At 37.3% G+C, this 14,631-nt stretch overlaps 3 protein-coding genes and 1 pseudogene across 3 annotated transcripts; 3 read left to right on the top strand and 1 right to left on the bottom strand.

Moving 5' to 3' along the window:
- The first annotated feature begins 2,008 nt into the window (after positions 1–2,008).
- Positions 2,009–4,409, top strand: LOC106342505 (transcription factor RF2b-like). Its single transcript, XM_013781458.1, has 4 exons — positions 2,009–2,532; positions 3,322–3,454; positions 3,531–3,615; positions 3,687–4,409. The coding sequence occupies exons 1-4, from the start codon at positions 2,108–2,110 to the stop codon at positions 4,109–4,111; spliced, it is 1,068 nt and encodes a 355-aa protein (XP_013636912.1). The 5' UTR covers positions 2,009–2,107; the 3' UTR covers positions 4,112–4,409.
- A 1,831-nt stretch (positions 4,410–6,240) lies between these two features.
- Positions 6,241–7,933, top strand: LOC106342506 (expansin-A8). The gene is made up of 3 exons (XM_013781459.1): positions 6,241–6,500; positions 6,590–6,902; positions 7,423–7,933. Exons 1-3 carry the CDS (start codon positions 6,353–6,355, stop codon positions 7,727–7,729), a joined length of 768 nt encoding a protein of 255 aa, XP_013636913.1. The 5' UTR covers positions 6,241–6,352; the 3' UTR covers positions 7,730–7,933.
- Positions 7,934–8,836: 903 nt separating this feature from the next.
- Positions 8,837–10,468, top strand: LOC106342507 (macro domain-containing protein VPA0103-like). Its single transcript, XM_013781461.1, has 7 exons — positions 8,837–8,996; positions 9,149–9,197; positions 9,323–9,425; positions 9,530–9,625; positions 9,695–9,769; positions 9,851–9,920; positions 10,267–10,468. The coding sequence occupies exons 1-7, from the start codon at positions 8,895–8,897 to the stop codon at positions 10,342–10,344; spliced, it is 573 nt and encodes a 190-aa protein (XP_013636915.1). The 5' UTR covers positions 8,837–8,894; the 3' UTR covers positions 10,345–10,468.
- Positions 10,469–12,750: 2,282 nt separating this feature from the next.
- LOC106341287 overlaps positions 12,751–14,631 on the bottom strand; it is a 2,986-nt pseudogene continuing 1,105 nt past the window's right edge.

Raw genomic sequence — 14,631 nt, 5'->3', positions numbered from 1 at the left:
GGTATATTATTTTTCGATATCATAACTGATATTTAAACTCACATATGTGGTTGGGAAAAATCCGTTCTGTACAGGGCTCTGGCCTCACCAAAGAAACAACTCGAGTCGTTATCTGTCTCCTCATTGAACTGTAAGAAACAATCAACACATAATTCCCTTTATATTACTGTCTATATTGTGCTAACATCAATAATCAAATTTATTTTCTACCCAAGATTTGTGGTCGTCTATTTATCTCCCTTACTTATCAATCTAATTTTACACAAATCTTTATTTTACAACTTAAAAAAGCCATATCAATCAACTCAACTAAAACTCAACGACATATACATTGAACCAACTAAACAAATACAAACTATGAGGCCAGCTATTTAACAATTTACAAACTTACTTTCGCATATTCTTACGAAGAAGACGAAGACGACAACCAAGATCAGTGAAATTACCTGAACAAAAAAGTAGAGTAAGTTACAAACTCTGATAAATACAACTAACAATGATTTTTATTTACATATTACCCATCAAATAAAAGAGAAACAAACACAGCCACACCAGGAGATACAAGAGACAACCTCAACAGACACAAAGGCGTCAATAACATCTCCACCTGCTCACTCCTCTTGTCTTATGAAAATAGCTTACATGCTCAATGTCAACAGGCTAATGCTATTGTCTTCTTATAAGAAATACATATATTCGTTTAAAACCCATTAAGGCCCAAATACTAATTGTCACTCATTTTATAGTTATTTCTACAAGTCTTCATGTATTTGTTTTAAAGGTCTGGTAAAAGCAACAAGTTTAAAAAAAAAACATATAACCAACATAATAAGAATAAAAAATATTATTACTTAATACACACAACTTACACAACTAAACTGGAAAAAAAATATTCAGAAACAAAAAGTACTCTCAACAACCTTAATATAATTTATGTAATCTCAACAGTACAAATAAAAAATTAAAAAGACAAACAAACAATAAGTCTCAGTGACACATCAAACAACATCACGAACTATATCAATCACATTACTAACACAGTTTAGTCCTTCATGAGAGGAGAACAGTGCATACACAGTTCATGATCACAACTCTAACCCTATAACAATAAAAAACTTGAAAAACAATGATCAACTCAAAACGCAAAATTCATAGCTACAATAACCCTAACAAATTTTGAGATGAAGCAAGAACTCTGTTCATAACTCCGCGCTTGCGCGGGGGCAATGCCCCTAGTATACTATAATTTTGTGTAACTAAAAATGTTATAAAGAGAAAGTGCAGGTGATTTAATTATTTAATGGGTAATTCTCTGTTTTTTTTTTTAGTTTTTCTGGCCAAAATATTCTTCAGAAAAGAAAATTACCAAAATAACATCTTTTTATTTTAAAAATTTTAATTTTAATTTTTTTTTATCTTTTTAAATTTTAAAATTCCACCCAAAAAACCCCACCACTTAACTATAAACTCTAAGCGTAGATTAGTTAACCCTAGGATATAAATATATATTTACTCTTTAATAAAATTTATTTTGGTCTTTTCCATCTTTGAGAAGTATTATGTGAAAATAAATTATAAATTGATATTTTAGAGTACAACTCCAAATCTTTGAACTGTAAATGAATTTTATGGCAATCCTACATGTTAATCTATTACTCTTCATTCCTTCAAATTAACTGAGTTTAGAACCCCAAAGAAAAAAAAAACTAATTTACATATTTTCTGATATTGATCAATCCAACCTAAGAAAAAAAAAACTTTATCCAACGACAATTCCAAATTACTACTTAACATGCATAAGAAACATCCAAATTACAATTTACAAATCCACAGAATTTAATTACTTCTTAAATGATAATTAAAATCTATATGATTTTGTGTAGTCAAAAGACAGGGAAAAGAGCTTCAAAGTTGCTTTAGCAGTTAAAAAGAAGAAGAAAAAAAAAGTAAATGAAGCACCAAACGACGCCGTACGCAGCCCGTTTCGGTTAAAAAAACGTGAAATCTGAATCTCTCATTCGCTGTCCGATTCCGACAGATAGACAGAGGAGAGAGAGAGAAGGCGCGAAACACAGAGATAGAGAAGGACGATCCAATTCCAAAGAGCATGGATGATTCTTCGAACGCCAAATCTAACCAATGCCCGCCGCCTCTCTCCAACCCAACTCCGACGCCGTTTCGTGGTCCGTACCATCGTCGAGCTCATTCCGAGGTTCAGTTCCGTCTCCCCGAAGATCTAGATCTCTCCGAACCGTTCGGAGGGTTCGACGACCTCGGATCCGAAGATGACATCTTCTGCACCTACATGGACATCGAGAAACTCGGATCCGGATCCGATTCGGCTGGACCGAGGTCCGAGAACCCGTTGTTTTCCGGTGAAGAAGGTGGGAGCTCGAGTTCGAGGCCTAGGCACAGGCACAGCCTCTCCGTTGATGGTGGGTCTTCGAGTTTGGAGTCGATCGAGGCTAAGAAAGCCATGGCTCCTGATAAGCTCGCTGAGCTTTGGGTCGTTGATCCCAAGAGAGCTAAAAGGTTTCCTCTTTTAACTCACAAATGATTTGATTAAAATCTAGTTCCCGTTATTAGATCGTTAAGACCAGTTTGTATATGTCTTGTGCACACACAAAAAAAAAAAAAAAAGAACAAGACCAGTTTACATATGTCTTGTTTTGTATAATTCGCGGGAAAAAAGATGGTTTCTTTATGACGTTGATGTGATGCATTACTTTTGGTTACGTGTTACACTACTTTTGTTTTGACTATGATTCTTGAATTTCAACGGTAATAACTGAAAATTTTAGTTAGGTTCTACTATGCTGCTTTTGCTAGGTCTTTTTTTGGGTGAGAGGGTCCCATAAGTATGTTTCTTTTTGTGATTCTTGAATTTGTACGACAATGTCTCTTTCATGATGATGTGATGCCCCCCTATAACTAGATATTTTTGTTTGATTTTGTCTGTTCAAGCTTGTTGTACTTGTACATTCTTGTTTTGGTTAGAGATTCTATCTTAATAATGACTTTTTTTCGTGTGTGTCGTACTTCTCATAAGGTTTGAATATGTTTCATGTTCAAACTTTTGAGATGATCCCTTTTTAACATTTCCTTTTAGTACTGTATTGAAAGTTAATAGTTTCAAGTGGCTTTGGTTCGGAAAAGTTTTGTGCATTAGCTTTGTGTGCATGTTTCCATAATTGTTATGAACCTCTATGGCAATGGTTGCTATTAATAGCATGACTGTTCTCAACTACTAAATATGTTAGTCTGTATTATTCTAAATTTTTTGAACATTTAATCCAATCCTGTCTCGTGCACTCTGTGCAGGATAATTGCTAATAGACAATCTGCTGCTCGTTCAAAAGAGAGGAAGGCTAGGTACATTATGGAGCTGGAGAGGAAAGTTCAGACCTTGCAAACTGAAGCTACTACCCTCTCAGCACAACTCTCCTTGTTCCAGGTTTCTTTATTCACAAACTGCATTTGTAGTAACATTACATTCTCATCTACTGTGCCTAATAACTTGCTTCTTACAGAGAGACACAACTGGTTTGTCATCTGAGAATACAGAGCTCAAGCTTCGTTTACAAGTCATGGAACAACAAGCCAAGTTGCGAGATGGTATGTTAACCTGTCCCCTCTCTCCTCTTATGTTATTTAAGATCATTTACAGATGATTCTTCTCTACGCAGCACTAAACGAGCAACTGAAAGAGGAAGTAGAGAGGCTGAAATTCGCCACGGGAGAAGTCTCACACGCTGATGCTTATAACCTCGGGATGGCACACATGCAATACTCTCAACAGCAGCAGCAACCACCACAACAGCAATCCTTCTTTCAACATAATCATCATCAGCAACAACAAACCGATGCTCAAAACCTGCAACAGATGACTCATCAGTTTCATCTCTTCCAGCCCAATAACAACAACAACAACCAAAACCCAAACATTATGCATCAGGCTACTTCTAATGCCTCGGGTCAGTCTCATTCCTTTGCAGAGGCGATGAGTGAAGACCCTCTTGGTCGGTTACAGGGGCTTGACATTAGCAGCTGTGGCAGAGGCTCGAACTTTGGTAGGTCTGACACCGTCAGTGAAAGCAGTAGCACCATGTGAGTCCTGCCTTGTGGATAATCCTATTCTTTTGCCCTCTCCCTTCAAAATCTTTAGCTAAATATGGTTCGTCTGATTCATTTTTTTCTATTCTGTAAAACTTTTATTTTCTTTGTGAGGGGGTTTCAACATAGAGACCCACAGGTGTTTTTAACTTTTCTGATTCATATTGTTCTTCCTTGGGAGCTATCTTAGTTGAACCAGTTACCTTTTTATGTTTATTTATGTGCTCTTGCTTCTTCATTTATTCCTGTGTAAACAGTGGTTGTAATTTGGATTTGGCTTCAAGAAATTGGTTTTTGTTGTTTCAGGTCTCTTACATCACTTTCTCTTCTTTTGTTACTTCTAGAATTCCATGTTAATTACTTTGCTTCAAGCACAAGTTTCTTAGCACTTCCATAAGAACCCTATTGTCTGAAATCAGTTTTTGTTTTTTCAATGTTCTTAAACAGACACTAGGAATCAACCACTACAGTAATACAGTTACATCCAAACATATGAACCTTAACTAAATTGCTTAGAAAGCAAATCAGGGTTAGGTGTTAAACCGTCAAGACTCATAAAACATGAAACAAACTAGTCAGGTTGAGGCCACTCAAACGGTATCCTAACTACCAAACAACAAAATTAAATCCTCACATGAAAATCCATGAACTATATCTTCAGACTTAAGTTTATCTTGTGTCGGCTCATAAGTTGGGTCATTGAACTGACGTTCTCTTTGGGACAGTGACAATTCTTCAGGCACGTAGTTATGGCAAGTCCCGGCAGTTTCGGGGCAACTTTTAGGGCAACATTATAGGCGGTCCCTTAGGCTGGGCCTTAAGCGTAGGGTCCCTTAACTTTTAACTAAAAACGCTAAGGGACGGCCCTTAAATAAGAGATTTGAGAGAAGTCCCTTAGCGTTTTTAGTTAAAAGTTAAGGACCCTACGCTTAAGGGCCCAGCCTAAGGGACCGCCTATAATGTTGCCCGACAAACCCCTTGTGATGGGTTACGTAAAGTGTGGTCCCTTTAAGAGTTTTCAACACTTTTGGATAGATCTCACGTGACCTTTTTGTGGATACAATTCAATAGTTTTTTTTTTTTTTTGGTTTCAGTCGAATTCTTGCTCTTCCTACTGGAATATATATTTGTATTATCTAGTTGGTAATAAACGTAGACGACAATCGAAAACTTTAATTTATGTTGTAGTTCTAAAGATGTCATGATTGTATATGTTGAATACAATTGAAACACATTTTACTATTGAAATTCTAAAATTGTAATGTGTCTTTCCTGCCAAAAATGAAAACCCATTTCTACATTTTGAGGGAATCATGAAGGAACCTAAATAAATCAAACCATTTATGATGAGTTGATTACATTTTAGACGTAGAAGACACTTAATAAAATGCATAGAAGGGCCACGAAAATGACGTATCAAAAATATGCATGGGAGGAGCCTCACACGTCAAGAGCCTCTTGCATGTGCTTGTAACATGGTAGGACCATCTCGTGTCACACTTGCTATATTTTGTTTATACATTAGTGGCCTCTCTAGTCAATCCATATCATTTAGAGAGCTAAAGCAAAATCATACTCGTGATCAAACCCCCAAACCAAAACGTATCAATCAATATTAGAATGGAATACCTATCTAAACATTTCAGTATATAATTACCGACTGGTATAATTGATTCCCTATTCCAATGTGTTCACATTAACTAACCTTATAAGTTCATCGTGTAAATGGATCATTTGCAACATAAACATTGATCTAATATTTACACTAATGTTTTCTAAGATTGTCAAAATTTGTATGAGTGGTTTGTACATACTGACTGAAGTTATTGATGTGTATGATCTTCAACACAAATAAAAGATATTGATCATATGACCAACGCAAAATGAAAGAAGAGACAAACTAATAAAGACTTGTGTATTGAAGCATGTGCAAGTAGGAGCCACTTGATTACGAATCACATTTGGTCTAGCCGCAACATTTGCATGTGGCCACAACCTTCAAAGCCCCCCCTGATCTTATAAAATCATAAATACACACATTTTCATTTGTTTTCCTAACTGTTTAATTTGTTGTCCACATATATTAGTACGATATAAATATTATCTCTTGCTACTATTATAAACTCCAAAACTTCCCTATATAAACTCAACTCCTCCACCCTTGATTCCACATCAGTCTCACTATTCTCACCAAATCAAATCCAATACTCAAAACCGAATTAATCAACCAGTCCAAAAAATGTATATTACATCCAAATATTCTATAATCTCAATATTATCCATATTCAGCTTATTATTCTCCCTCCAAGGAACTAATGGGGACGACGGAGGTTGGCAAGGTGGTCACGCCACATTCTACGGTGGCGGCGACGCTTCCGGCACCATGGGTATGACCAAAAATTCTTATGTTAATTAGCTTACTTAATCTCTATACATCCGTCTCTTAGCTAATACGTGGCCTATCCCAAATATTCAGGTGGAGCTTGTGGCTATGGCAATCTATATAGCCAAGGTTACGGGACGAACACGGCAGCTTTAAGTACGGCACTGTTCAACAACGGACTCACGTGCGGGGCGTGCTACGAGATGAAGTGCAACGATGACCCGAGATGGTGTCTTGGTTCTACTATCACCGTCACGGCTACAAACTTCTGTCCACCGAACTTTGGCCTCTCAAACGATAATGGAGGATGGTGCAATCCTCCTCTTCAACATTTCGACCTCGCCGAGCCAGCTTTTCTCCAAATCGCTCAGTACCGTGCCGGCATTGTTCCCGTCTCTTTCCGAAGGTCCGTTTTACTTTTCCTGATACTTGAATTGCAAGTAACAAAGTTGCTAGGTGTTACTAGGAACTAAGTTTTTAATAAAGATGAGGAATGTATCGTACTCCCCATTCGTCACAATGTAAATGTTTAATTTTTTTCATACACATTAAGATAACATTTAAATTTAATATTATATTAAATTTATGATGTTTTTAATTAATAAATCAAAAGAATAGAGATAAAACTAAAAAAATTATAAATTTCTGCATTGAAAATATAAAACGACATTTTAAGAGCATGATTATTGGGGGGTTCTTAGAGTTAAAAGTTAAGAGACGAGTTCTTATATTCCGGTAAGAACATCATCCTAGGAACCTTCTAATAATCATGCTCTAAGTAAAATAAAATTTTACTTTTAAATCGACATATACAATTTAAATATATATAAACTAAACGGGAGAGAGTATTAATTATCATGTTTTAAAAAAAGACCACATCCAAACAAACAATTAAATTAATGAGTTATGTTGTTGTGTAAATGCAGAGTACCATGCATGAAGAAAGGAGGGATAAGGTTTACGATCAACGGACACTCTTACTTCAACCTTGTTCTGATCTCGAACGTAGGAGGAGCAGGAGACGTCCACGCCGTTTCGATCAGAGGCTCAAAAACAGGGTCGTGGCAAGCAATGTCTAGGAACTGGGGCCAAAACTGGCAGAGCAATTCTTACCTCAACGACCAGAGCCTCTCGTTCCAGGTCACCACCAGTGATGGTCGCACAGTCGTTAGCAATGACATTGCCCCTTCTAATTGGCAGTTCGGACAAACATTCCAAGGCGGTCAGTTCTGACTTTTGAGTCAGACAGTCATCCTATCTCTCTCCCTGTTATGTGGTGCTGGTGTGGCTCATAAGCACCCGCTTAGCTTTCTATGGTTGTATTTATCGTGCCTACGAAGAGCAAGTGTTTAATTTAGTTTACATGTTTATTGAACTTAGCCTGCTGGCATACTCTCAAAAATCTGTTGACCTATATATATAAAGAACTTTTTTTTATCAATATATAGAACTTAATAGATTGAATTTCTATTACCAATAAAGAGCATATTGACTTTGAAGTCAACGGTTGCTATATAGACCAAGAATTAACACTATCAAGACGTAACATGATTCTCTAATACTCCACACAAAGAGCTATTTGATATTTGTGTTGTCTGATGAGAGCCTTGTGACTAATTGACTATCTTCAATGGTTATATTTGGGAATAAAGAAAGTCTTTTAAGGATTCAGCACAACTTCATGTCTTTTTAAGAATACTAATTCGAAAATATAATTTGTTTAATAACTCAAAAAGACATGAAAAACACAACCGTAAATTAAAAACAGTAGTCGTCATGGAACAAGAACTTGGACGCATGTCTGTCAGAATGAACATTACCTTATATATATATGTTATATTTTCAAAATATAATGCATCGTTCTCATCGTATAGAATTAACTCCTGTTATTGTTGGTAAGCATTCAGCTGTTTTACGCTGCGACATCTGCAATGGAGCCTCTTAGCTCCAAAACCTAGGTAAAAAATTATAAAAAATTTGATGGGTTCCACACTATATTAAGGATTAGCCTCTTCTTATCCTTATATAAGGATCAATCCGTGAGAAATATTGTCACTGTTTGCGGGTCCCGCTGTTAAGTGGCGACTTGCCATTGGTTATTATTTTTTTTTTCTTTATTGAAAAATAAATAATAAAAAAAAGTGATTTTTTAAGGATTCTTTACCGAATCCACGGTTGCAGATGGTCTAATGAATCTCTTTAACTAATTACAAAATGCTTTTGAGTGTAAGAAAAGGTAGGTCTTTTAAACACGCAAACTAAGCACATTAACCTTAATTAAATGAAAACTTACAGAAGTCAAAAGATACAAAAAATGAAATGTGATGACTGTTTCTTCATCTGTTCTGTCTTTCTCCTAATAGGACTTCCCGAGAAGTGCTAACTGTCTGTCTCATTCATGGCTTCTGGAGCTGTTTTCAATTTGTCTGATTCTAGTCTTCTCAAAATCCTTCAAGGTGACATAACCGAGTGGTCCGTGGATGCGTCCGCCGATGCTATTGTAAGTCTCTCCTTCTCGATCAATATAAATCCTAAGAGTTAGATGAAACTTGAGGGTTTGTGATGAAAAATGGTTGATATATAGTCTCTTGTATCATTTGGTTGATACTATTGCTTCATCGTTACGTTGACTTTGACAGTATGTTTCTTCAGGTCAATCCAGCAAATAAACGAATGCTAGGTGGTGGTGGCGCCGATGGAGGTAGCTTAACGAATTTTGTCTTTATCAGTTTTCTACCAGTTCCATTGCCATTGTGTATATCCCTTAACATAAACTGTGACCATTAATGTGAAATCTAAAGGAAAATATAATTATATTTTTGACAGCAATACATAGAGCTGCTGGGCCACAGATGAGAGCAGCATGCTATGACATCCCTGAGGTTCGTCCTGGAGTGCGTTGTCCAACCGGTGAAGCAAGAATCACACCGTTGGTTACTCTTATTCTACTCATATATATAATAAGTGGATATAATATTAATTAGGTATTAATTGTTGATGAATGAAAAATGTTGGGCTGTGAAAATGGAACAGCGGTTTCAACTTGCATGCATCTCATGTGATTCACACTGTTGGACCAGTCTATGACTCAGACGTCAACCCTAGAGAATCCCTCACTAGTTCTTACAGGTAAGCAGTTTCTCTTGTTCTATAGGTTTCTTCTAAACATAACTCACTTCATCTCTCTGTTTGCTACAGAAATTGTCTTACAGTGGCAAAGGAAAACAACATCAAGTACATTGCATTTCCTGCCATATCTTGTGGGATTAATGGGTAAAATCGTCGCAACCAAAGACTTAACTCGTTTTCCTAGTTTAGGTTTGCTCTTAGAATGTATTGTTTTTGTTATTAATGATATCCTTCTGATGAAGCTGCTGTGATCGGCATATCGACGATCAAAGAATTCGCCAATGACTTTAAAGAGGTAAAGGATGCTTTCTCTCGTCCATATTGTTACACTTGCATGGGATTCAAATGACATTTTCTTACAATCTTTTTTTTTTTAACCTGGGGTATCCCGAGCCTATGGAAGGACCCAGACTAATCCCCAAGGAGAGGTGCAGCCCACGGATAGACCCTCTCTCCGGGTATGCAAATGGGCCCTAAAGCATGGACCCATATCCGTGTGGGGTGTCCAGAGACATCATGAGGTAGTTCATTCCGACAGGGTTCGAACTCGCAACCTAGGTGCAGGAAGGAGCCCGTCCTTACCATTGGGCCATGATGTTCCGGACATTTTCTTACAATCTTGTATTGTCATTCTTATGAAGGTGCATTTTATTCTGTCCGCGGACGATATTTATAACGTGTGGGTAAACAAAGCAAATGAGATGCTACAAGAAGCTTAAGATTCCATCTGCAGGCTAAGTGAATGGCCAAGTAAACATGAGTAAATAAGTTGTGTTAGTGTGATGAGAGCCTTGTGTTATACTCCACACAAAGGAAACATTTGCCGTTTTGTGTTATGTGATGAGAGCCTTGTGATATTCATATTTAATTTGGTTTCTTATTTTAACGATCATGTTAATTTTAATATTTTTCTATATTTTGTAGTAGAATATCCTACAATTTCCTTTTTCAATTTTCAGGTAAGTTTGTTGGATTCCAGGAGGGTTCAGTTTACAAATAAACTGGAATTTATTTATAAAACCGACTGTTTTTGTTGGGTTCAACAATGATATTCCATACAATGTTATTCCATACAATTGTCACAAAAAAAAAAAAAAATCCAAAGGACCATAACATTGTATGGAATATCATTGTTGAACCCAACAAAAACAGTCGGTTTTATAAATAAATTCCAGTTTATTTGTAAACTGAACCCTCCTGGAATCCAACAAACTTACCTGAAAATTGAAAAAGGAAATTGTAGGATATTCTACTACAAAATATAGAAAAATATTAAAATTAATATGATCGTTAAAATAAAAAACCAAATTAAATATGATCGCCAAAATACAAAAAGAAAACTAAACATGATCGTTTAAGGAAAAAGGAAATTAAGCATGATCATTAAATAAAAGGAAATTAAACATGGTCGTTAATATAAAAGGAAATTAGTTAAGGAACTTGTTGAAAAAAAAAAAAAAAAGGAAATAGTGAAGAGACCACTCTAAAATTTCCTTTTTTGGGCTACCGACTGAACTATATTCTTATAAATAACGCAGCCAAGTCTCCACCATGCATGAACCATATCAAACAAACCTAAATAGCTAGAGAGTATCTGAGTATTATGGAGAAGATGAATAGAGATCGCCAAAGTAAATGTAAGGTTGATGAATCTTCATCAAAGTCTAACTATGTTCTTGGTCGTGAAGAGGGATCTTCATCTTCCCACAGTCACGTGAACAATCTCCAGGAACAGCAGAGACTCATGATGCTTCGTTCCCAAGACATGCCTCGTCCTGTCAATCACATGTACAATCTCGAGGAACACCAGAGACGGATGCTTCATTATCATCGCATGCCTCATACCGATCCAAGCAGCAGCTCCATTAACACTGTGAAGGCTCCGGTTTATCCGCCTGGTTCACGGTTTCTTCCAACCAACTTGGGATGTGTAAGGGTTCATCTTAGGAACAAGGTAGACAAGAAGAAGAGCGGTTTCATAACAACTTTGGATCTGTACAAAGACGACCCGTGGCTTCTTGATCACGTGCAAAACGACCTGTTCCCTAGAGGCGAATGGTACTACTTTACTCCTAGGAACAAAAGAGGTGCCAGTTCATGTACCAGGACCGTTCGGGGAAGAGGAGGCGGTACATGGAAAAGCACTAGTGGGAAAGAGCCGATCAAGGACAAAGACGAGAAGGTGCAAGGTTACAAGCAGAGTCTTGTCTATAACAAGACTAATGTGAATGGAAAGATAGAGCCAACTGGTTGGAACATGACAGAGTATTGCCTTTATGAGGAAAATCAAGACGATTTGGTCTTGTGTCGTATCAAAGGAAATTTAGAAAAGAAAGGGTTCGCTGAGGAGGTGAAGAACAACAACATCTTATCGAAACAAGTGCAAGATCATGTAGAAGAAGCTGGTGCTAATGGAGTTGAGATGAGGACGTTAGAGGAAGACCATGGTGACACCACTCGGCAACCACAACAACAAGAGAAAGAAGCACAGGTTGTATATATTCCTCCTCATCATGAAGGTAAAGGTTTAGGAGTGGAGCAAGAAGATCATGGTGACGCCACGCAGCAGCAGCAACAAGAGCAAGATGCACCACCGGTTCTAGTTCCTCCTCATGAAGGTCAAGAACCAGTACTTGAGGCGATGATGAACGACGAGAACAACTTCATGACGAGGGGGGACGAAGACCAACAATGTCAGTGGGATGATTCAGATTTATATCTTGACGTCGATGAACTCTTTAGGGAGGAAGAGATTATGCCAATGGATGACATTTTACAACAACCGGTTTCTCAAGCTCGAGATGTGGGAGAGAGAGAATCAGGTTATTAAATCAGATTAAGTTTATGTCTCAGTGTGTAATGTTATCTGTTGTGGCATTCTTAGTTAAGTCCTAAGAGTCATCTTAGTTTGTCGTTTGAGTTTGTTTTTCACCTGCTTTGTACCTGTCTCTTGAGTTTTTTTTTTAGTTATCAAAAATATTCAAAAGAAATCAGGTAGGAACTGAGTTCCAATGAACTTTGGTCACGTTTTTGTGCTCAGTAAATAGATAGGAAACGCTTCTTCTTCTTAATCATAACTCAGTAGAGATTACAACATACCAAACAATCCAGAAGAGGCTCTGGTTTCACTTGAGCCTCTCCTTTCTAAGTCTTTCTAGTTCCAACACCATTTGCCAGTGCTCTAACGAAAGAGTAGTCTCGTCATAACTCACAGACATCATGCGAGCCATTGTCAACAATCTGCTTAACCAACCAAACAAAATTGCCAAAAAAAAAATCCTTATATATTTGATGAGAATAAACATTAAAGGAAAGGCTTTAGTTACTACCTGCTCAAGTCTTGGCTGCCTGAACTACGACCCGTTTGCCTTAATTCAACCAAATCATTCTCCAGCACCTGTTGCAACTCCTCCCCAATGGAGTTGGATAACGATTTGCAAGTAGCTAAGTAACACCTCCAAGCTTCTGCTGTTTCTGGTGAGATGACTTGCAATGAGTTCACTTGGGAAGGTTGAAACGGTACGACCACATCAGCTGGCATTATGTTCGATTTCCCCTCGGAGAAGATGAGCATTTGAGCATCAGTGGCCATTTCCATTTTATAATATTGAAAATCATACTCCACCTGAAGTAACAGCAGCAGACTCCACAAATTCAATATCTGAATCTGATTTAAAGTGAAAGAGTAAATAACACATTGCTTTTACCTTTTGACACTCCAAGAGGTTTTTAAGCAGCTTTGCATTCTCAACTCCAACGGAGTTCAATGTGCCAGGATGCAACTCTGTTTCGTCCAGTATCAAGTGTGTACCATCAGCGATTTGTAGAACTCAAGGGACCAATCTGTTGGTTCCATAATCTTTCTTGGGACCGAGGGAGGCAGTGTTTAGATACTCAATAATAAGTGGTATAGATTGTGTGATCCATTTTAAATTAGTTAACCTTTGACAGAAGATGCAGTAACAGGAACTGTGCAGCGATGTGATCATCCCCAAGTAACCCTGTAAGGTACTTCATTAAGCTCTCTCTTATCTCTTTAAATACCTGAGGGGATTTAAGCTGCTAGATCAAAAAAAAAAGGTAAGAAGAGTGTTGAAAACCAATATGAGAGCTATAATGTTTTGACTGATGGTATACTTGCCTCTGTTGATAAGGAAGAGCCATTCAAGAAATGTTGTGTTTCAAGCTTCCTGTGGATGATACAATGTAGGCGTGGAACATTTTCAGAGGGCATCTGAACAGATTCAGCTTCAGAAAGGGCCTCGGAGTTTTCATCAGCATTTTGATCGAAAGTCAACACTCCAAGGAACTCAGCCACATCGTTTAGCTTCAGGTCTGACTCTGGAGAATCATAAATCTGCGTTGACGCATATGAGTTTTTGTCAACAAACTATTTGTTCAGCTTAGGTAATGAACAAAAAGCCAAATAGTTACCTTCACAAGACAAGGTAGAGAATCTGTACTAGTTAGCAGGCGGGATGATGGAGCTTTGTGAAGCACAACCAGTCCTAGGAACCTGCTGAGACTCTGAAGCTGATGAGGTAGCTTCCCCCACTTTCTGTTGTATATAAAAACCAAAAATGATTAGAAACTATCTTATCAGCCGCAAAGCAGTAAGAGTATGTATAGTGAATAAAGAATGAGAGACAAAGTCCTTACCATTTTCTTGAATGGAGAGCAGTTAAGCCCAGCTTCCATAGAATCACACATTTCTTCATCAACCCTCGCACGCTTTTCTCTGTTTTGGCCAGTTAGATCCAAAAAGCGGCTCCTCAGCTCAGGCCCGTCCCTGCCATAAGGCAGGTGAAGCATTTGCTTGAGGCCACATCTTCTCTATTAAAAGAGAAGTACCATTTTTATCTACTATTTAGAAGTCTACTAGGACCATTTCATTAATCACATAATATGATATAATAATTAATAGGAATATTAATAATAAATTAATTTTAACTATAGATTTGAATTTTATTTTCAGTTATAACAAAATCTGTTGAGAAAAATCTAAC

Source organism: Brassica oleracea, chromosome C4 (genome assembly GCF_000695525.1).
Source record: "Brassica oleracea var. oleracea cultivar TO1000 chromosome C4, BOL, whole genome shotgun sequence".
Taxonomy (NCBI): domain Eukaryota; kingdom Viridiplantae; phylum Streptophyta; class Magnoliopsida; order Brassicales; family Brassicaceae; genus Brassica; species Brassica oleracea.
Note: the sequence above shows the minus strand (reverse complement) of the source record. Positions and strands in the feature narration are given on the sequence as shown.

What these genes read in the sequence shown, in the direction of transcription:
- LOC106342505 (XM_013781458.1), top strand. Translation starts at nt 2,108, where the DNA reads ATGGATGATTCTTCGAACGCCAAATCTAACCAATGCCCGCCGCCTCTC. An exon ending in GATCCCAAGAGAGCTAAAAG is followed by an intron (nt 2,533 to 3,321) that starts GTTTCCTCTTTT and finishes CACTCTGTGCAG; the next exon opens with GATAATTGCTAATAGACAAT. An exon ending in CACAACTCTCCTTGTTCCAG is followed by an intron (nt 3,455 to 3,530) that starts GTTTCTTTATTC and finishes TGCTTCTTACAG; the next exon opens with AGAGACACAACTGGTTTGTC.
- LOC106342506 (XM_013781459.1), top strand. Translation starts at nt 6,353, where the DNA reads ATGTATATTACATCCAAATATTCTATAATCTCAATATTATCCATATTC. An exon ending in CGACGCTTCCGGCACCATGG is followed by an intron (nt 6,501 to 6,589) that starts GTATGACCAAAA and finishes CCAAATATTCAG; the next exon opens with GTGGAGCTTGTGGCTATGGC. An exon ending in GTTCCCGTCTCTTTCCGAAG is followed by an intron (nt 6,903 to 7,422) that starts GTCCGTTTTACT and finishes GTGTAAATGCAG; the next exon opens with AGTACCATGCATGAAGAAAG.
- LOC106342507 (XM_013781461.1), top strand. Translation starts at nt 8,895, where the DNA reads ATGGCTTCTGGAGCTGTTTTCAATTTGTCTGATTCTAGTCTTCTCAAA. An exon ending in ATGCGTCCGCCGATGCTATT is followed by an intron (nt 8,997 to 9,148) that starts GTAAGTCTCTCC and finishes ATGTTTCTTCAG; the next exon opens with GTCAATCCAGCAAATAAACG. An exon ending in ATATCTTGTGGGATTAATGG is followed by an intron (nt 9,770 to 9,850) that starts GTAAAATCGTCG and finishes TTGTTATTAATG; the next exon opens with ATATCCTTCTGATGAAGCTG.